The following is a 23,638-nucleotide window of genomic DNA, read 5'->3' as shown; positions in this document are numbered from 1 at the left end:
GTCTCTGTTTTGCTTGTTAGTACAGTTTGTTCATTAGATTCCACAGATAAGTGAGATCATATGGTACTTGCCTTTCTCTGACTGGCTTATTTCACTTAGCATAATGCTCCCCAGGTCCATTCCTACTGTTGCAAAGGGTAAGATCTTCTTCCTTTTTATGGCTGAGTAGTATTCCACGGAGTAAATGTCCTACAGGTCTTTTATCCACTCATCTACTGATGGACACTTGGGCTGCTTCCAACTCTTGACTATTGTAAATAACATTGCAATGAACATTGGGGTGCATATATTCTTTCAAATTAGTGTTTCGGATTTCTTTGGATAAATTTCCAGGAGTAGAATCACTGGATCATAACAGTTCCTTTAAAAATTTAGGTGATTTCAGACCACTGAAGCCATTCAGTAGATACTGAGTGGGATTAGTTGTTATAGTAACATAATTGTGATTATTGTTATGTATTCTTACAAATCATACACATGAACTCAAGAGCCAAATTTAGAGGAAATTATCCCCTAAACACTGGGTGGGTAAGGTTCATAATTAGAAAACCAGACATTTAGGTCTTCAGTCGCCTCTGGCCTTCTGGACACTTAATATTTTTTGATAAAGTGGCTGAACTTAACGGGACCATCATGAACAGTGGCCCTAGATGCTCCTAGATTCTGGGAGGAAACGTTGAATTCCCAACTCAATGTACATTCCAGGGGACCTGGGACATATTCCCTTCTGAAAAGCAGAACTACTAGTGTGTTTTGAACCCTGCTCAGGAGGGGGAAGAAAAACATAAATGAGTGCAACATTTATTTATTTTTCGATTACAGTTAACATATAATAGTTTCAGGAAGTGCAACATTTTCCAAATGGAGCTTTTGGTAGCTGATCAGCTGGAATGTAATTTATGTTACTAAGTCCCTAGATTTCAAAATGACTTTTTCTTACCACACTAAAATCCTTTAATTTGGACATGTATTCCTAAGTCCAGAAATGGGTAGGAAAATTCTGTCAAGCTCAAGATACAAGTGTCCTTGTTGAAAACAAAGGGAAAACGAGAAATTTCTTGAGAGAAGAAAGAAGTTCAGTGCATGGCTTTTAAACAATTTCCTATGACATAGGTCCTGATTTCACACACCACTTGCCTCTAGAAAAGTCTATCATAATTTTAATATGGCCGCATCTGGGGACTTCAACGTGACCGCGCTGACAGAATGTAGCTGGTTTCGTTTAACTGTGATGGGAGAGGGGAGAGTATTCAGACTGAGCCAAGAACCGTGTCCTAGGACCAGCTCTGCCACTGCCCAGCTGTGCAGCATTCATCAGCTCACTTAGCGCAGGGCTCAGTCTCTGCATTCCTTCAACTAGATGAGTCATGCTAGTTCTACTAGATGATCCCTTACTAACCTTTTCGGCATTAACATTCAATAAAGTTGGATTAAGTTCTCTTAGGCCAACATATGTTATACATGTATTGTGTAGCATACATGTTATACACACAACCACACACATATACATATGAAATGTTTCATGAAACAATACTTACCCTTGTTGCCTCAGGTGCATTATGATATTTTTTTAGTTCATTAAGAAAATCTGTTCTATTTCCACTAAATTGACTCAATGGCCCCATTTGACAGTCACTGTAGCCAGGCACAATCCTGCACTGTGAGGACCTGCCACCAGGTGAGTGCAGGTCACCGTAGAGGTTAATGGTTAAAATTCTGATCACTGAAAAAAATTATACAAACTGTGTAGATACCAGTCCACATACTGAAGGAATATGCCATAACTTTAGTGAAGAATTGTGATGCACTAAATAAAAACAACCACTAAGTATAAGTACTCTTCAATCAAAGGAACCCCAGTGTTTGCTAAGTGGATCGTCTTCTGTTTATAAACAACCCGTTTTCAAGTTTCCGTAGTTTTTGCTAGAGTATTTCAAAAGAGCCCTTGACTTCTTAAATATTAACTTTTAAAAGCACTGTTAAACATACAACAATCATGTTTCCTTCCACTCTCAAGACCTATTTTGAGGGAAGATACTGTACGAAGACTGTAGCCCTCGCATCCTACACCCTGCAGGCCACGTTACAGGGTCTCTCATGTCTGAGATGGTGCTCGAGGGCCTAAGGTCATAGGTACTTCAGTGAGGTCCCATCACACCCTAATCCAAGGATGAGAAAACTGGGTCCGATTTCCCAAGCAGTGTCCCCTTTCTTACTTTAATCACACATACTTCTGCATGTAAGCAACAGACACAAGGATTAGGGGTATTTCCAATCATTCAACCATCGGCACTATTTCATTAGATGAGAGAAATCTCGAAATTACTTCTTTAAAAGGTTACAAAATAACCCCTTTGCCGGTAACACTTCTAAGTAGGAGGTAATTATGGTTTGTGTGTATATTTTAAAAAATACGATGTAATCTCCATTTATTTGCTTATATTGTTAGGTTTATTAAATATTTTATTATAAAGATTGTATCCCATCAATCATACTTCCCCCCCAATACTAGTTATACAGATTTATTAAAAAAATCTAAACAAAATTATAAAAGGGTTAAATCTTAGATTTGGCTTATTTATATCTATCTTTCATTGGACCTTTATTTAACACCATCCTCACCTAATGGCAACAATGTACAAAATAACCTGAGGCATTTGGGTTCTCTGTGAAGCTGGATCACTGGGATAGGAACATGGTCCAATTATTTGCCTGTGTGTCTTTGATCTATATCTTGAAACGTTTTCAACCTTTTCAATTTGGCTTTTCTAAAATCATCACAATATTTATATTACTGAAAATTAAGCCTCACCAGTAACACTTAGGATTTGCAAAAAATACCCAGGTAACTCCATATATAAAGGTCAATAATTGTGGGTTTCATGGTCAGTCTTCGAACCTCTACCCATCACCCCACCTTTCTTTTCCCCCCAGTATGACACAAGCTAGTCTTCCCAGTACATACAATTTCCACCAAATATTGTCACAGCATTGAAAAGCAATCAGATTTTTTTTCCCCCCACAGAAAAATCCCTTTCTCAAGACAGTCCTCTTCATTTGCTTTCCTCTATCCAGGTGAGCACACTGTGCTCTCACTGAGGCTTGTTTTACACTGTCCATGCTGATCCAAACCAAACAGACCTTTAGACGGCACTGACAATGACGTCTTCATCGCATGTGATCACTCTCAAAGCCTCAGCTCCCTGTTTGCTCTGTAATGCTGTGCCAAGACCTTGGCCTTTAGATGTTCCCAGAGTCCCTGGAAACGTTACTTATTTGTTTGTGAGTATAAGGCTTAGAATGGTTTTGAATGCACAACAAACTATGAGGAGGAACAAAGCAGTGTGAATCTCTTACCGGGTTGGAATGACTTTCTTTACCTACCACAGGACCTGGAACCAGTCAGAAGGGCAGAATTTTAGGTAATACCTCACCTTGGTGCATTTATAAAACACACTAGAATTGAACAGAGTAAAAGGACTTGCTGTAACAGGATCCCTTTTTTCCTTCTTCAATCTTTGCTATGAATTTTTTTCCTTAATATTGAAAGTGCTAACATTTTGAATTCTGAGGAATACTGGTGGGAACTATGATTAAGGACTCACATTATTTAACTTTTAAAATATAAATTTAAAAAAACTGCTCTTCATGTCCTCGCCTGATGCCTTGAAGAAATCATTAGCTCATCAGACATAACCCTGGCACTCAAAATGGGCTTTATTTAATGAAATATCATGAAGGCTAAATATCATGGTTCTATCGTTAGAAAATACTAAGAATATGGACAGAAGGAACATTTCATCATTTCTGTTCGAGGATTTCCAAAGAGTACACTAGTAATTGATTCCCTTCTATCCTGGCTCCGTTTTGAGTAATAGAACAAAAGCATTTTTTAAACATGGGTCCTTTAAAAAAACCAAAGACAAGAGGAAAGCCAGCAGCAAGAATGGAGCACACGTGCGGCGAGCGGGAGCGGGAGCGGGGCCGCGGGGCCCCGTTAGAGCAGGGAGCCGCCCCCCGCCCCACCGCCCCGGGGCGTGCCAGCCCTGGCAGCGGGGCGCAGCAGCATGTGGACAGGCAGACAGTTTTGCTGGCTCCCCCTTGCTCCTCAGGCCAAAGTCCAGGCAGAAGTTGGCCTTGTGGGGTTCCTGTCGTCCTGCCAAGCCCTGGCACTCCGGGGACACAGCTAGGAGAACGCTGGCCAAATCCTGCCTGAGAAGTCACCTCTTCACATTGTCTTCCACGTCGGGGGCTGGGCTGAAGGGAACCCCTTCTGTCAGATGTTATGGTGTTTGTGCACCAGCCAAGGACAAGTGAGAGGGAGAAAAGGAAAGCAACTTGTTTAACCTCACGCAACAGAAAGGAGAGGATTCTTCAAGGTAGACGATCTGGGAATGAAGCCCAGCATCCCCAGTACTCAGCTCAGTTTGCTATTTTTTCATCTACTGATGGTGTTCAGAAATTTAAAAGAATTATGACCCTATCCACTTTGGGCCATCATATCATTGCTTTCTAAGACAGAGTGGTCCAAAGCCACTGCTGGACAAATACAGAATAATCTGCGCACCATGTGACAACAGTCAATCCACAAAGCAGTCAGATGCACACACACACACACAGCCACAGTACAGACAAACTGAAAAAGCAGATATGCTCAAAAAGACGTCTTCATTGGCCATCCTTAAGGCTCTAAGCAGGAAATACTACTTTGAATACAGTTCCTCCACCACCACTTGTATGTGTAGAAGCTCAGACGAAGACTTACTACATGTACATGTAGATGTTCAGAAACAAGCATGATCTTCTCATGTCTGCAGTCTTTTCTGAAGCAATAAAGGCAATGCATTTCCAGGGAGTGTTCATATGATTTTTTATTGTACTTTTTATAGAAAAGTGGAAATCATAATCTTACATACTTTCTTTCAAATGGATAAACTTAGGCAATTTATCAATGCTTCCTTAAATTTTTACACCACACTGAACTCCAACAGGTTTTTGTTTTAAGGTGAACCAGGTTTTTGGTCCCTCCCTGTGGAGAAGTTACTTTCAAGTCAGTGAAAGTTCTTGGCCCATGATTAAAAGTCCTTGCCAATTAGTACTCAACAACTTCAATTCATTTTTTTCTGGTTCAAGATGAGTAGGAGCCTAATAAGGCTGTGATAAAAGGGCAAAAGGCACCGAGAGCCAAAAGCGGATTAATGAGCTCCTCCATTTATTTGTCTTCCTAACAGCTGAACTGTTACAACTACTGACACTCTTCAAAAGGTTCCGCTCTGAACCCTGTCCAGGCACTGCAGGCTCCAATGGACATCTTCAAACCCAGAGAATGGAGGGGCAAGAGCTTCCCCTGTGTGGTGCCAAAACCAACAAAGCCCCATGGATCAGGTAATGAAACTTCAGCTTTTCCCCCTTTGAGATTTATTTACTGGCAGCTGACAAGGGGCAAATTCAGCTCGAATTGTGCAGTCAAGGCCCTGTCAAGCTTTTAGAGGCACCCTTGTCTTGAAGCACCTCCATGACTGGCATTTCGCTCAAAAGCCCTCGGCGCTGGTCCTTAACAGCTTATGACATCACAAAGGACACTCCAGACAGATGCCTACATGGCATCCTGCAGCATTTTAAAAGAGAATTAGTGGTTTTAATTATGGCCGTGGTATGAAAGGGAACCATGCAAGCTCCACGGGAGACCTTTGATCAGACCCTTTTGCTAGCACAATGCCACGGAACTGTGACTATTCCTGGTGAGGGGCCTTTTCTCGCTGAATGACTCACCAGTGATCTTTGAATGCAGACAAGCTTCTAGCCCTCCCTCTTCATTAGTGAGCATTTCTATACAGGGGCCTATATAGTGCCCGGAGTCTAGGAGCCATACAATTGGGGGGAAAAGAATCCCTACAGATTCGGGGCCTCTACTTAGGAAGTGCTGAAGGACTCTGAGTGACTTTATTCATTAAAACAGGTTGCTATTAATTAACTGTCATAATAAAATAAAGAACTATTATTTGCATTTCTTACTAGGTTCTCTTTAGTAATATGTATAAAAGATGCTTGTAACAGAATGAATTTATTGAACCACTTCCCCATCTTCTCCCACCAATCCCTGCACCTTTTTTTTTTGCATTTTGGCAGCAGGAGCCTACTAATTATTGGGCCCAGATTTATGAGCCCAAATAGAAGCAAAAACCTAAATATAAAATTAATTAAAGAACTGCAAATCCTTCCTACTGGCCAATCAGTTTATGCAACTGAAAAAAGCAAATGACAAATTCACTTTAGTTTTCAGCTTTCAGAGAACTGCCCAAGACAATAAAACTCCAACTTTTTTCAAAGTATCATCTGGCTGGTGTTTAGCTTGAAGCAGGAGATTATGTAACAACCACAGCTAATAAAATAAAATTTAAAAAAAGAGTTCCGACTTGCAGCATAACAAGATTCTCTCTTAAAAAAAAGTTAACTTTTGGGAAACAGAAAATGTCTTTGGTCTGGTATTAATGTCTGAAGAATTTAACCTTCAAAACTGATCCCAATAAGCAGGGCCCTTAAAAGATTCACGGTAGGTATTTTAAGTATATGAATAGAGTCCATTCTCTTTTAGAATCTAACCCAGCAAAATCATTAGGTGAAAGGTTGTGAAAATAGGAGGAATGTTCGAAAGATTCTCACTGAGATGCTAATTTGGGGACATGGCATAAACAGGTATTGCCTAAGTAGCACAACTCCGTCACTAAACCCCCCAAAAATAAGTCCTGCTGCACTGTTACTTCTATCTGGGAAGTGCCAGTCTTTGATTTTTTTATACAGTTTCTTTTCTTGGAGGAAAAAGTTTTGGACCTTGAGATTTTGGAAGCAGGATGACAGGCAGGTTTTCCACATTTTGCTGTCTCAGGCATTTTTCATGTTTCTCAGACTTTGCAGTTCTTTTCTTAGGTGCTTCAGAGCAACTGAAATATCAGCCAGCTGTGGGTCATTCTGCGCTTTCTCAGTGTAGAGACGGAAATGTCTGATGGTTTCCGATAGCAAGACTTCGGGGTCTGTGCCTCTGTCCCGAAGGTGCAGCATCCGCTCGCAGGCAATGGCGTAGTTCTTGTGCCAGTTCACCGGGTGTTCCTTTTGTAAATAGACAATCTCCTTATAAAGCTGGAAGACGGCAAAAATGATGGTATTTCATTGCTATCCCTTGACTTTTTTCCAAAAATGGGAAAACAGAGGAATTAATAACGCAAGAAAAAAAAAAATCTAAGCAGCCTACAGTAGAAATCTAATCGTTGCCAGGCCATGCAGAAAATGCAGGGATGTTACTATAATTATTACAGTGGCAGGAGGCGAATGTGCTTCATCTAAAACTGCTTCTGGGGTTTTCAGATGTTGCACAGGGAACCTAGACACACTGTGTCAGGACAAATGCTCTTCCTGCAGAAAGATGTTCTGGGAAAGGGATTTAGTTCTAATTCATGGAAAGCTATTTACTCAATAGGCAGAAAGGTTGAAACTCTAAATTTAGCTGCTGGAGAAAAAAAATAGCTTTCTTTAGAAAACTGCATGGGAAAAGAACTTGAAGGAATTTAAATTCTGTCCCTCAGTTTTACATAAATTTCTCTCAACATTTAAAAACAACAGTAATCACAACAGCAATGCTAAAACAAATGAATCCAGCATCAAACAGGCTAAGTATAAAGAATCTAAGGGAGATTCTTAAAGTGAGATATTAAAAATCTTCACAGTATCCTATAATTACAATTTTGATAGTGAAAACTTCACCCACAGGAATTGGGAATTTTGTTTCTCAGCTTCAGAGACAGTGTTAGAGTTAAAATTTTTTTGGTAGTTTTCTGCTGGAAAAACATGAAATTTTAACAAAAGTAGATACACATCTGCAAAATGGAAGATTACATTTGGTCATCTGGGAATTTCCAGCCTTCCTGAGGGTTGTCGAATTGGAGTCGGAGCCACAGGAACTTGAGTTTACCAGCCGGCTCCACGAGAGCACAGAGCAAGCCGTGACGCTTTCCTCTAGGGACAAGTGCTTTTTGAATTAGAACTGGATTCACCAAGTCATTTACTCTGAAAGGGACCTAATATATTATCCAACGCCTACTCCAGAGCAGACAAATACATACCTAACTTATTTTTAAATAGCATCCACACGAAAAGTTCCATGATCCATGTCTGATATGCCATTTTGATGTTTAATAGTCTTCTGTCTTTAAGCTCCCTTTTAAAGCAATTTTCCCCTAAGTTTCTTTCCTTCACTCCACAAAACAGGAAAGTCATCCCGCACTTTCACGAATATACTTTCAAATACACCAAAGCTAGGAAGTTAGCCCCCCACTCTTTTTTTTTAATTTTAATTTTTAATGATTGATCTTCAAGAGAGAGGAAGAGAGAGGGAGAGGCTGACTGGAGATCGAACCCGCAACTTTGGTGTATCAGGACAACACTCTAACCAACTGAGCTACCCGGCCAGGGCCAGCCCCCCCCCCTTCACTGGCTTGGTAAAATACTGTTTGTCTACCTTTCCCCACAGTCTTTTTCTCTACCTGTTGCTTCTCTTGCTGAGCCTCCCTCTGATGAGGGCCATGTGGAAGTGCAGGGCACGCTACCCGGCACAGGGCAGGCGCTCAGGAACTGTTCCCGTTCTCTACTTCCCCAAGTTTCCAAAATCCTACTAAGGTTTTGGAGTTCAAAACCGAGGCCAGCACCTCAGTGAGCATTTCCAGTGGCTCGAGAGAATGAAAGGCTCACTCATGACCCCCTGCTACAGCCTTCAGACATCAGAATAACCACACTGCCCTTGTCATGAACACTTTGCTACTGACGCACCCTTATTCTGGAGGGTCCACTAAGCCATAGGCACAGTATCTTAAGAAGCCAGTCATCCCTCACCATGGGAATTACATCTCCTCCTCTGTATGTGTTACTGTGACTGGTGGACCGCAGTCTATTTATTGGGGACATCTTCAATTTCTCAAATGTATTCCTAAAGATAACAGGGATACTCTGTGCTCCCCCTGAACTTAATATCCCCTGAGCTGAATGTTCTGTGTAAGCTACTGAACAGGGTAATGTAACTAATAACAAATATATTTTACACCTAATAAGAATGTCTTTGGACAATCAGTACTGGGGGGTGGATTTGTGTTGACCCATCAAGTGTTTGGCCTCATTTGTCTTTCAAACAATGTCACGGATCTGGAGACATATGCTAAGGAGATACCTATAGATTGTACTAAAGAATTTGGTTCACTGAGAAGAGTAAAGCTTATAGGCCCAAAGGGACAACAAATCCATGAGTGAGCTTCAGTAGTGGCCTAGCAACTGCCCATGGAACTGGCTGCTGATGAGAAGATGAAATATCAGTAAGCCTCAGATTCCTCCCAACTAAATACTGCTTGTTTTTCACAGAATCACAGAATATGATAGATGAACAGGATATATGACCAGGATATGAGAGAGAATCTATAGAGTTTAAAGTCCACTTTTTAAAGAAAAAATTGAGGGCTGGAATGGTTAATTGGCTTACAGTTGACAATCATTGGTGGAGCGAGCCTTGCTGGACCTCCTGACTGCCAGACAGAGCTCCAGCATGCTGTCCTATAATCCATCCCTTGCTGTCCTTGGGTGGGCACCTCAAGGGTTATGCCTCTGTCCCTGTGGTTCCCTCCTTATGGAATGTCCTCCCTCCCCTCTCTCACTATTCTGCCTCACCATATCTGTCTGACTAGCTCCTTCTGACCTTCCAAGATGAAGCTCCAGTGACACCTCCTCTGGAAGCCTTCCTTTCCTTACCACCACCCCTGCCTGCGGGTGGACTCATGTACAGCTCTCTGTTCCCACAGCTCCTCTGCAAACGTCTCCCGTCATTTACAAGAGTGAACTTAGCTAAAGACTTGATCTTCTGTCTCCCTCTCTAGCCTGCCACCACCCCCTTGAGAGTGGGACAATGTGTGATCGTCTCCACCACAATATCTGGTACCGACTGGCTGCTCAATAAATGGTCTGTGAGTGAATGAATAAATGGACAGTGAACCAATGATCACAAAATTCAAAAGTAAAATTAGTCATACTGATTGGATATCATGCTATTTTGACTCGGCACCAAACAAATGCCCTGGCTGAGTAGACCCACAGCAGCCTAGAGGCAGCAGAAACAGCTCCGCTGCTCATACATACAGCTCCTGGGCTCTGTTCTCGTTGGCCACGCCAGGATATCTGTTTCCTACAGAGCAGTGTGGCGAAGGCCTGGGGTGGGGTGGGAGCAGGCAGAGGGGGTGAAAATGGGGGACATCTATAATATCCTCAACAATAAAAATAAAAATTTAAAAAATAGTGTGAAAGCAAGCCTCTGCTCCGTACTTCCATTTCCCATCAGAAAGAACTGACTGCAAGAGCCTCAGTGTGGGTGGGTCTTAAGGTTTGTTTGGCTTCTTGGGACCACAGAAGACAAAGCTACTCTCTAGACCCTTAATCTTTCTCATGAAATCTCAGCCAGCCATGGCCCTATCATTTGAGTGCAGCAAGGGTCATAGAGGGCAACCTGTCAGAACGCCTTTTTAAATAAAGCCATCAGATTAGCTTCCCATGATTGTTGTAACAAATCACCACAAACTTAGTGACATAAAACAATATGAAATTATTTTGCACTTCCAGAGGTCAAAAGTCATAAAACCAAGGGTTCTGTAAAATCAGCAGGACTATGCTCCTTCTGAAGGCTCCAAAATCGGTTTCTTCGCCCTTTCTACCTTTCCAGGGGCTGCCTGCACTTTCCAGATGGTCCCTTCCTCCATCTCCCAGGCCACCTGCAGAGCATCTTCAGGTCTTCCTCTGTGACCTCTGCTGGCATTGTCACATCTCCTTCTCTGACTCTTACCCTCCTGCCTTCTCCTTCCTAAGGACCCTGTGATGACACTGGGCCCACCTGGATATGATCCAGGATAATCTCCCCACCTCAAGATCCTTAACCACATCTGCAAAGTCCCCTCCACCACGTAAGGTTACATATTCACAAGTTCTGGAGAATAGGACATGGACATCTTTAGGGGGACCCTTATTTTGCCAACTACAGCCATTCACTTTAGACGTTATTTGTGATACATATAAGTATTTTTCCATTTACACTGCCTTATAATGGCAAATAAAACTAGAAACTAAACAGTTACAACTCTACCATGATACACCCTCTCTCCACCTCATCAGCCCCCACCCTCCAGCCAAACACATCACTATGTGTAAAAGTGTAGCCTACGTGATACGCGTGAGTGTGGAGCTGAGCTTTCACGCCGGGAGGTACATTCGCAGTTTCTGCCAGGTTGAAGATGAAGAACGGGGTTTTCATCCTGGAAGGGGGAGGCGTCATTAAAATCAGGCTGTCAAATTCAAATTCAAAGCTCATCTGCCAGACTTTTCCATCGATAAGGAACATACAAAACCCTTTACTGCATTATTTTTACTCCTCTCGTATCCAAGCGTTTACTCTGAACCGAGAGTAGCCCCTCCTTCCCCCTACTGCCAAGACCCTGCTTCCACTGATGGCCGAATTTTTTGAAAAAAAGCTTACGTTCATCACCACTGTTACACATCATTTCCCCTCCAGATGCACATTTTTGCTATGCAAGAGCCGCTGGGAACAGGGAGACTTGCTGAGTTTGGCAGCACATCCCTGAAGGTGCCCATCACAAGGGCTCAGGCCGTGTGTGGCCAGCTCCTCAAAGGTGGCTGCACTCTCTGGCCACGTGAATGCATCCAAATTGTATTCAGCACACCAATTAAATCAATACCCGCCCGAATAATAACCTGCTTCCTTCCTTTATGTGACTGCTTCCCCAGCTTTCCCGCATTCAATCGCAGGGAAGAATTGTGCAAACATACGGTATATCTTTGTTCAGTTCTTCAAAGCAAGTATTTGTCTCTATAACCAGGCTGATAACTTGAAATGTGCCATTTTCTGACATTTTAAAAAGCTAGAGTATGTCTATTTTTATGATTGTTATTTTGGAGCTGTATTTCTTGACAATTTTTAAAAAACCTCTTTAAACTTATAAGTAAGCCCTTTATACACTATTAAGGCAAGTCTCAGTGCAAACCACAGTCCCTGGCCCGGAGTGGGCTTCCTTCCTTTGCCGCAGGAAGTATGTCCCATGTATGTGGTACCCCTATCTGTGTCATTTAGAACTTTTACATTAATATTTGGACCAAAGTCTGTTAGCATTTTTTACATTAATATTTGGGCCAAAGTCTGTTAGCATTAGGTATTTCAAATGTTTTAAAATGACAGGAACCAAAAGAGTCAATAGCATCACCATGCAGTGTTCTCTACAGGACCAACAGAAAAGTAAAGCATCTAGCACATTAATATTCAAATTTCTCTGAACATGTCTGACGGCTCCACTAGTCTGCGAGCAGCTCATATTCACATGTGCAGTCTCCATGCCTGGCCTCCAGGAAGTATTCAGTAAGCGCTTAAGTGATTAACTAGCACATCACACATGGCGACAGGGTCATTGTCACCTTCTCAATCACGCTCACTTTGGTTTAGTCCAGGCAGGAGGAGAGGAGAGGAGTGACGAGGGTTCCATAGTCAGACTCCAGCACCAGCAGTTATGTGGCCTTGGACAAGTAACCTCTCTACCTGGGTCTTTTGTAAAGCGGAGGTGATAACTTCTGGGTAGGTTATTGTGAGGGTGAAGTAAGAGTGCTCATCATCATGATTAGTGCACTGCCTCAGACAAAATGACTGCCCATAAATGTCACTTTTATTTTCCCCACCCACCCCTACTCCCTCAATGAAAAGCACCACAGGCCACTTCTCTGCTGTATTAACAGGCCACACACACAGGAGTGCAGATTAGTCACCTCGCTTGCCACATCTCCTCGTTGGCCACAGATTCCCAAGAAGATGGGTCAAACCTGCAGTTACAAGAAAAAAAAAAGTGTTCTCCTATAAAAGTTGGATTGTTAGTAATTTGAAGGTTTGGTGAATGCGTTCTCAATCTGCCTAATGAGCCCCAGTGCCTCATGGGAGCAAACGCAGGACTGGTGGGAAGAGGCTGGAGGTGTTTGGGGAGCCAGCTATTCTAAAAACTGTCAGACAGGCAAAGGGGCAGGGCTGAGGCCTCAGTCACTCTATGGACACAGTCACTCCAAGAGCCAGTGAGCTGGGAAGCCCAGAAATGGGCCTGAAGAGAGGGGAATCCTGGCTTTGCTAAATCATTGCTGGAGCTAGATGCTACTCGAAGAACACTGGCTAAACCACTGACTAATTTTTTCTTTCTTTCTCTTATGGATCTATTTTGCCTGAAAGAGATAATGAGTTATATGTGTCCTTGCACCATCATGAGCTGTTTACAGAAGTGGTTATTTTCTAACTTCTCCCAACGATGGTCTTGGAGTGCTTTGATGGAGACCTACTTATCCATCTCCAGTTGGTGCACAGCAAGGTGGTCCATTGGCTCAATTTGTTTAAAAAAACATTTAGAGCATTTTTCACATGATCTTGCCTGTTGTACTTGAATTATAAGCAGTAATTACCTAATCTCTAAATTATTCATATTTTTAAACACAGGCAATGGGGGCACCTTTCTTTAGATGGTGACTCATTTTCCATATGGGAGAAAACTGCTTCAAGGAAGACATATCATGCCCAAAACAACATAACCAGGCTGATGACAAATAATTGTGAAGGAACAGTAAAGGGAAAGCCAGCCTTCCCTTTAGAGAAGTGGGCTGCCACTCTGGAAGAGAGAAAAATACGACAAGTGTATGATGTGGAAACTATCCAGGCAACACAGTGACTTTTAAAGCTCTGTTGCAGTGAGTAAATCTCTTCCACCGTAAGGGTCTGAGATACAGGCTGGCGGGCAATATGCGTTACAGGCCTTGGAAGTGAAATTCCAGGCACCTAACTATTGTGCCCGCTCAACCACAGCCTCCCTTTCCCTTCAAACATGAGGACAAAAAAAAAAAAAAATACATGTTCTCTTTCTCTATTATGATACTCTGTGGGCAGCAAATCACAATGTTAATAACTAATAAAAAAAATAAAAATATCCAAGAAATTTAAAGGCATCTCAAAATTTTAGTTTTTTAGACACACAGATTGTTATACTCTGATGAAAAATATAACTGCTGTTCGTACCGTCCGTATTCTTCAGTCCAGTTATAGATATTTCTTGTAAGTTTAATCCATTCCTCAGGGTTGAATACAATCTCTGAAGGAACTAATTTGTCACAAGAACCCCATGGCCAAAGTGAATAGTTCTTTTTCCAGGTTGGGTCACCTTCATGAATTCCTATGCAAACAAATGTTTCTTTTCTATAGAAAACAGAAAAAGTATATGATATATTTTTACCTTAAAGTTCTAAGTGTTCAATAAATATAACTCATGAAGGGTCATTTTTGACTCCTTAAACCTTAGTCACCAATAAGCCATTCGCGAGCATTTTGGTGTATTTAAATCTTTTCCAAATAGACTGTTTGAAATTTATATAGTGTGAAAAGGCTATTTGGGGGGCTGGGGAGAAGTAAACAGACATAAATGATAAAACCTATCTGTTTGTAACATTATAAGAAACCACCTGTGGGACAATAACATTCATGTCATCAAAACCCCAAAAGAAGAGAAAAAAATGTAGAGCAGAAAAAATGTTTAAAAAAGTAATGTCTGAAAAGCTCCCAAATTTTGGGAAAGACACACATTGCAGATTCAAGAAACTCAGTGAACCCCAAACAAGTAAAACTCAAAGAAATCCATGCCCATGCACACAATAGTCAAACTTCTGAGAACTAAAGACAAATAATCTTGAAAGCAGCCAGAAAACAACAACACATTTCACCCAAGGAAATAATGATTTGAATGACTCTGATTTCTCAACAGAAACCAGGTAGGTCAAAAGTATGTAAAATAACATTTTTAAAGTGCTGGGCGGGAAGAGGGGTAAAATTATCAGCCATTATCCCATATCTAGAAATATCCACCAAAAGTGAAGGTGAAATACATTTTCAGATAAAGGAAAACTAAGAAAATTCACTGCTAATATAGTCTTGCTCTAAAAGAAATGTTAAAGGAATATCTTCAGATGGAAGGGAAATAATATAAGAGGGAAGCTCAGAATATCAGGAATGAAGGGAGAACAACAGATCTGGTAAATACCTATATTAATATTTTAGACTACTTTTTATCTTAAATTTTAAAATATGTCTGTCAGTTGAAAATAAAAATGATCACATGTCTGATATAATACACATGACAACACGATCAAAAGTGGGATGGTTAAAGGGATTTAAGTTTTCTACATTACACTTGAAGTACCAAAATATAACCTAAATAGACTGAAAAGTTAAGTATGTATACTGTAATCCCAAGAGCAACCACTAAAAATAATTTACCAAGTGACATAGTAAAAATCCCAATAAATAATTTAAAATGGAATACTAAAAAAATCAAATTATCTAAAAGAAGGCAGGAAAGGGCAAACAGTACAATAAAAACAGAGGGAACAAAACAGAAAGCAAATAATAAATGGAAGACAGACATCTAAACATATCAATATTTACACTAGATGCAAATGGTCTAAATATACCAATGAAAGTAGACATTGTCAGAATGGATAATAATGCCCCAAGCATATGCTATCCACAAGAAACCACTTTAAATATAACATAGTGATTAAAAGCAAAAGGATAAAAAAAAGATATAACATGAAAATACTAATCAAAACCAATCAAAAACCCCAGAAGGATTTTTTTTTTTGGTAAATACAGAGAAAGGTACAAATGCAATTCAATGAAGAAAGGACAATGTTTTCAACAAATAATATTAGGACAATTTGACATTCATGTGAAAACAACAACAAAAACAAACCTTGTCCTAATCCCTCCTCCATTACAAAAATTAACTCAAAATGGATCATCGATCTGAAATCTAAAACTATAAAACTCTTAGAAGAAAACATGAGGAAATATTTCTAATCTGGCATTAGGCAAAGAGTATCTTAGATATGATGCCAAAATGTATGATCCATAAAAGAAAAAAGTGATAATTAGATTTGATCTTAAATAAAAAAGACTTTTATCTGCAAAATATACTTCAAGGAGAATAAAAAGGCAAGCTACAAACTGGGAGAAAATATTTATGCATTACATATTCGACAAAGGATTTGTATCGAGAATATTTAAAGAACTTAAAACTCAATGGTCAGAAAGCAAACAACCCAATAATCCCACTCCGAGGTATGAAAACATATTCACGCACAGACCAGGGCATAACTGTTTACAACAGCTCTCTTCACATATGCCCCAAACTGGAAACAACCCAAGTGTCCTTCAACAGATGAACTGACAGATAAACGGTAGCACAGCTGCACAATGGAACACTACTCAGCAATGAAAAGGGATAAACCACTGACTCACAAAAACGTAGGTGGATCTCAAGGTACCATGCTAAGTGAAATATGCCAGTATCAAAGGTTACATATGACTTCACTTATATGGCATTCTGGAAAAAGGCAAAACTGCAATAATTGAGAACAGATCAGTGGTTGCAAGAGTTAGGGCTTTGGGGACAGTATCACTACATAGGAAAAGCACATGGGAGTCTGGGGGGTCATGGATCTGTACTGTGTCCTGATTGTTGCCAGGGTTACACAAATGTATACACATGTTAAAATTCATAGACATGTGTCAAAAAAAAGTAAGTTTTTGCACATTAAAAACAAAACAATAGGTCTTCAATAAATATTAGCTTTCTTCCTTTTAAAAAGTACCCATTTAGAGAGCTTTCATTTAATGCGAACGGTCCAGTGCTTGGGGGGGAAACATCTCTATTAGGAGCCTTTTAATTGTTCATGTCTTCTGACTTAATAATTTTACTTCTGAGAATTTACCTTAATAATTCAAATTTCCACCTCCTCCACAAGAAAACTATATACACAAAGGCATTTGTTGTAGCCTGTAATTTTACAATAGTTAAAAATTAAGATATCACATTAAGTTTCTACTAAGAGTTCAATTCCCCTATTATTAAATTACAGTACATGTACCTACTAAAAATATTTTTAAAGGGTTTGTAAAAAGATTAAGAAAATAGTTGTAAGACAGTCAATGAAAAAATAGGATTCTTCCAAATTGTGATTTCAACTTTGTAAAAAATACGCATTTTTGATATATTTATATCTAAGTAATAGGATCATACTTTTCCTAGTTAAAAAAAATAATTTATTATTCTGTAATTAACACATACTAATTTTACACTAAAAACTGATATCAATAAACAATATTTATCCTGTGGCCTTGGTTAGTCAAAAATATTAACATAGATTTATGGGCCAGAATGTTCATCACCATGCTATATTACAATATCAAAAGTCTGGAAACAACAACATCTAACAATAAAATACTTGGCAAGTTATCACGAATCTATGTAAAAATACTATACAGCCCCCCAAAATGATTTTAATGAAGACCTTTTATTGAATGCAAGGGGAAATGCTCATAATGAGATACTGGTGAAAAATTAATTGACGGGAAACTCAATATTATCCCAGCTATGTAAAATATATTATGCAAGTGTATATACATGTGTATATAAATAAATAATTTCTGTTAAAAACAAATGGAATCCCCAAAAGCTTCCTAAAGTGTTAACAGTGGTTGTCCTCAAAAGACAGATGATACTGATCTTCTTTATACTTGTCTGTATCATCTAGAGCTTTTAACAAGGAGCATGGGATATTTCCATAATGAGGAAATGCCTCATCCATGCCTACAGAGTAAGTCCCTTTATGACCTGGGCCCCACCATCCCTCCACACTCATCCCCTCACCTAGCCCTCTAAGCCCTGAGTTCTAAGCACACTGGGCCACCCCCAGTTTCCCTGGTGCCCAGCTGGTTGTTTCCATAACTTTGTGCATGCAATTCCTTTGAATCACCTTCTTCCACCCACTTGACAAATTCCTGCTTAGCCTTTAGGTCTCCAACATTTTGTACATACTAACATTATCACACTTACCATATGATACTATAATTTACCTGTTTCATAGTTAAGATACCACCTGAAACTGTATCGGAAAAGACTGTAATAGTGGGGATCATGTGGCTAGTAGTTTTTTGGACACTTCAGACATCCAATCTTTATTAAATAAGTGTTGAATGAATGCCTCAAGGCAGAATGAATTGCTTCCTCAACCATGTTCCCAGAACACTTGGCTTACACTGTCAGTTAAACCATCCATTTAGTAGGCACATACAGAACACTTGCTGTGTCTCACACTTTACAAAGCTTTGCTAGTATAGAGCTTCTCCCATCATATTATGGCCAGTTGTATTCGTATCTATGTATATCTACAACTGGGTTGTGGTCTACTTAAATTTGGAACTCAGTCTCATTACATTGCCAGGGCCTAATGTAAGCTGGAACATGGTAGATTAAATAAATGTTCAATAAATACAATTCACACACATGCAAAAAATGCCTATTTGGGGATATTAATGGTTCTTAGCATTTTATTCCAAAATAGAACAATTAAATGTTACTTTCACAGCATGTTTATAGCCATTACCTTCATATTACTTCATGAGCCACAGTAAACTTCAGGCTCTGAACACCAAAAGTATATTATTATGTTCTTAGTAAGGGATAATTTAACTTTGCAATTTACAAGGAATTTCTGAAGTCTCCTTTAGAAGAGAATAGAAATTATGAAATAAGTTTTTCTTCTTCATACTCTGTACTATCCCAATTATTTCACAGACAGGAGAAATGTTCAACACTATACTATTGGAGGAGTTATTTATTCTTGACCTTAACTATGAATAATTTTATGTTCTTGAGTATAGAATTCACAATTCTCTTATGTTATCTCAGCCAATATAACTGTAGGTGTTTTTCTTATTTATAAAAATGCCTTATCCTTTATAAGAAATCCTTAAGCTATTTTTATACAGTGATTATTCCTGGAAACCATTTCCTTTACACTTAAAAGGGGGCCATGGCGTTGATCAGGGGGAACTATAATTGCTTGCGATCTACCTGCAATGATTTCAAGTAGGCAGGCACATCTCGGATTTCTCTGAATTATACTAAGATCTTATTTGCTATTCTCGCTAATCTGTCTTTATTTTTCCTTTACCCAGAACAATACCATTTATTTCTGCCTGGCCTCATTTATGCACAGATATTCAATTTAATTACAAAGATAATCTCACCGGTGACAGGAAAATAGGTGTAGAAAATTGGTCTTTTGGATGAAGCACAGCTGCTACATAAACAATTTTAGAACAGCTTAAGATTTTAGAAAAGCTATTATATAAAAAGAATGCTTACTGTTTATTTATTTCAAGAAAATGATAAAGATTAAATGTGACCATTCCACTGGGTAATATTCCTTCCACAGGATTCCATCGGTTCCCTGGAAAGTTGACACCTGGTAAATGCTTTGCCATCTTGGGTAAATACCACTCATAAGTCATCATCTGCCAGAAAAATAACATACGATGTCATGCTTTTATTATACTTCTTTAAGAAAAATCAAATTTAGCAAGTACAACAAAAAAGTTCCAAAATGTGGATATGCCCATCAAATATAAACATAATCGAAAAATACATACGAGCACAATCGAAGTATGTGGCACTGATGGCTCTTGTAATGCCTTAAACCTTGGCTTTCATGTTTTAAGTTATGACTGTCATGGGTAAGGTCAGCAGGTAGTTTCATTTGCCTCCATGCAGTTGATGGACTATCCAGAATGACCTTCCCCCCCATTCTTACACCTAGAGAATGTGTACTCAACTTTCCAAACCAGCTTAAATATCACTTCCTCTAGGGTACCCTCTCCAGTTTCCACAGCAGATTGATATGCTCCTGCAGCACTTGTACCTCCCTCTATTATAGCCCTCGGCCTGTTCCTCACTAGACTATGAACTCCTAGAGGGAAGGGACTGTATCTTCTCATTTTTGTGCCTCTGCACTTAGCACACTGCCTGGCAAAGAACAGCTCTCAGATTATGTTTGCTGAAGTTGAAATGTCTCTGATGGCCAGCCTAGACAATCTAGGTAAAATAAAGATGTGTCATTACTCCATTCTTTCATTCCTTCCAAAAAAAATATTGCTCACCTATAATGAAGGAGATTGAATCCCTGCCCTGGAGAAGCTTGATCATATGATAATCTAGGGTTCAAAGATAAAAATCTTTTTGGCTAAATCATCTGAATTTATTAGTATCTCCAAGTTAATTACATATCCTGACACTTAAAATAAATCATTAACATCAGAAAAAGTCATTTTTCTTAATTCCATAGTTAATATACACTTATCTATACTTTTATTTGTACAGATTTTTTTGGTTTTAAATAGAAGACTCCTATTTACACTTTCAAAGCTTTGTTAAAGTGTGGATATCATCATTTGAGCAATTATGCTTATGTTTTACTTGCTTTATACAAGTCAATTAAAAGTGACTAATTTTAATGTAAATGTATGTTGCAAATATTCACAAAATATGTACTGAATTTGATTTTATTTCCAAATAGTTTCAGTTGTTGGGGATATTAACATTAATTAAATAACCACGGTGTGCTATGACATTGTTTCTTACTTAATTCTCATAATAACCTTATTATGTGAGAATAATTAATACAATACTGTTGATTGCCCAATCAACAGCTAATACCTTCTTTTTTCTCACTAACACAATCCCAATTTTGATCAGGTAACAGGGCAGCAATATGCTTGGGTCTAGTCATTCCCCTTTGCCAGTGAAGTTAGGAGTGGGCACATGACCCAATACCGGTTAGTGCGGCCCGAGTAGAGGTCTGCGAGGGGCTTCTGGGGTGCACGTTACTCCCCATAGAGAGAGGGGGTGGGGCAGGCCCCAGAAGAATTATGTGGCTTGGCTTCATGATGTCATGTTTGGGAAAGGGCACCTGTCAGTTCAAGATACCTGCAGAAAAGCTGCCCCAGAACACAGACGTCACTGAACTGCGTATAGTAACCTAAAACCAACTATCTCAGACTACTTGTCATGTGAGATTAAAACTCCATAGCTTAAGCTACTCTTAATCAGGTATTTTGCTTCTTGCACTCAAGAGCATTCTATGTTTATATGACAATCATTTCCATTTAATAAACAAACAGAGGCTCTGAGAGGAAAAATCATTAGCCCCATGTCGTATATTCAGAGTGACAGGATGAGGGCTTGAATTTAGGTCTAATAAACATTGAAATCCAAGCCTCTCAACTATAGCAGCTGCCATCCCAAACAGTATTTCAAACCTCACTGTGATACCATATTAGCAACAAATAACCTAGCTTTCATCAGAAGCTAGAATAAAGGCAAATTAATCAATTGCTGTACCAGATACAAATGCAAACTGCTTATAAAAATGTCATTTGTAAATTTCCCTTTATTCACAAATGTTTATAAAGCTTCCCCAAAAAAGTATGTTATTCACTAATTCAACAAAATATATTAAATATTGTGCCTAATAATTTTCTCAACCAAACTAATCACAGCATTTTTTTAAGATTAAGAATTTCTCTTTTCCTGATGATTGCTCTAAAAACACCAGAGGTAGATTTGTTCCCTTTTAAGTATTTATGGTTTAAATAATAAATCTTATAGTTTAAATATATTTCTTCAGTTCCAGAAGATTGTTTTAATAGACCTCAAAATTTTCATTAGTCCTTTCCAACCATATATTTTTCATATGATCAACAAAATTTACACAAAAATTCTGTAGCAAAATTGTGGTTAATAATTTCTATTTTGAGTGAAATGTTTACTTACCTGCAGTATGACTTATTTTATATTCAGCCTAATTTATTTTAATCCCTGAATCAGTGGGCAGTGTTAATTTGAATGTAAAAGGACAAATTAAAAATAAATTTACAATACAATATTTCCACGGTTTGTCATGTGAACTAGACACCTAGGATATTATTTGAATCTAACATGAAACACATTCTTAGAACATTCAGTTTAGTTTAAATAATGAAGAGAAAACTCAAATGACTTATACCAGTAGTTAAAATACATAAGAGAACGTGATATATATTCTACCTAAGAGTGATTGTGATAACTGTACCCATACACTGTTGAAAAATAGTTTAAAAAAAGCATGTTTTTAAATGATTATAATTACTATATTCTAGTATATTTTCCATATACTTACTTCCTGGTCCACTAATGAGACGTCTGGCCTCAGTCCCTCACAATAATGCATGTAACGGAGAGAATTTCCTGGCAAATCTCCTCTGAGTAAGATAATTGCATCATGAGGCATGGAGGCTAGAAGGTTCTTTGCAAATTTATCAATCACGTAGTTTGTCTTTTGGTCACAAATGCTAAATAAAAGGATCAAAAACATTAAAATAGCAACATATTGCTTCAGTTTTAATAAGACTGGGCTTATTTTCTGCCCCATTCCTTTCCCATCACACAATCTATATTTAGTGCTTCAAAGTATTCAAATTTGTATGTTCTAAAAACATGATTATATTTGAAAAGTGAACACTATCATCTGAAAAAAGGAGTTAATAGTGCAATTGAAAAAAATCAATGTACTGCTTCACTTCTGGGATTTATAATAATTTTCATAAAAAAGAGAACCAGTTAGTACTCAAGAATAAGGCCTTTATTTCCCTAAACGCGTATCCAATTTCACTAAAAAGGTTCTGATTCTATTTGGCATTTAAGGTAATTTCACATTAATTCCATTTAGTCCAAAGGATATTCAGAAATGCAAAAAGAAATCTGCCTGCTTCTGGCATGAATTGGGATGACATTTGTCTGACTCTTGCATGCAAGGCTGACCCTCTGCACTATTCTGAACCACAGGCTCCCTGTGTTCCCCTCTCCCTTCCAGACCAAGAAATCATTAGAGAATGAGACCAATGAGAAGGGAGGAAGAAGCTGTTACTTCTCTCCAGGCATTGTAACAGAAGCAGTACAACCCCCTTCAATGATGAAGTAGATGCTCCAACTTCAAAAGAAAGCTGACATGAACTCTTGAGTGATTCCCACAAAGAAAGAAAAAGACTACAAGAGCGAAAGTATAAAAAAACTGAGCAAGCCATGTCCTTCCTGTTCTTATCAGGTCCATTACATTTAATGGTAGTGAGAAACACAGCCTAAACTTGTTAGTAGCAAATAAACAAAGCAAATAAACACTTCCAGGACCAAAATATTATCCTTGCCTTTGGAACTGATGCCTCTTTCCTCCTGTGATCCCTTACTTTGCAGGGCGATGCCTCACATTTCACCACCCAGCAGGGTTGCTATCTATTCCATTCACCTGGGGCAAATAAAAGAATCAAAACCAAATTAAAACTACCCAGCCTGTGCTGACATCCCTGGTGTTGAACCTGTAATGCCCTAAAGACCCAAGCCAGGAGAAGACTGGGATAAAAAATTTTTTTAAAAATCGGGTAAACGCACACCGTGAGATTGGCAAACCCTCCTTGAGCTGGCTATGGAGACGGGTCCGGGATTCCCACCAGGCGTCCTCGTGATGCAGCCTTCCTAACACTGGCTCTACCCAGATATTATAAAGAGCATCGGTTTTTAAAGTTAAATTGAAAGAGGAAATTTAACCTTGTAAAATACCAATCAAATCTTACTATAACCTTGTAAAATACCAATCAAAT

General features: G+C 39.0%; 1 protein-coding gene across 3 annotated transcripts in view; it reads right to left on the bottom strand.

The window, feature by feature from the left end:
- Positions 1-2,441: 2,441 nt before the first annotated feature.
- Positions 2,442-23,638, bottom strand: part of TMEM260 (transmembrane protein 260) — a 57,273-nt gene continuing 36,076 nt past the window's right edge. Inside the window, exons 11-16 of one of the 3 annotated variants that reach the window (XM_081135778.1) lie at positions 22,165-22,336; positions 19,317-19,465; positions 14,132-14,308; positions 12,850-12,903; positions 11,243-11,333; positions 2,442-7,137 (exon numbers count right to left, since the gene is read on the bottom strand). In XM_081135778.1, coding sequence (XP_080991904.1) covers positions 6,883-7,137; positions 11,243-11,333; positions 12,850-12,903; positions 14,132-14,308; positions 19,317-19,465; positions 22,165-22,336 — 898 coding nt within the window. In that variant the 3' untranslated portion in view covers positions 2,442-6,882. The remainder of the gene's footprint in view (positions 7,138-11,242; positions 11,334-12,849; positions 12,904-14,131; positions 14,309-19,316; positions 19,466-22,164; positions 22,337-23,638) is intronic. The other 2 variants (XM_081135779.1, XM_081135780.1) reach the window with 2 other exon arrangements.

Source organism: Miniopterus schreibersii, assembly GCF_964146895.1.
Source record: "Miniopterus schreibersii genome assembly, chromosome: 1".
NCBI lineage: Eukaryota > Metazoa > Chordata > Mammalia > Chiroptera > Miniopteridae > Miniopterus > Miniopterus schreibersii.
Note: the sequence above shows the minus strand (reverse complement) of the source record. Positions and strands in the feature narration are given on the sequence as shown.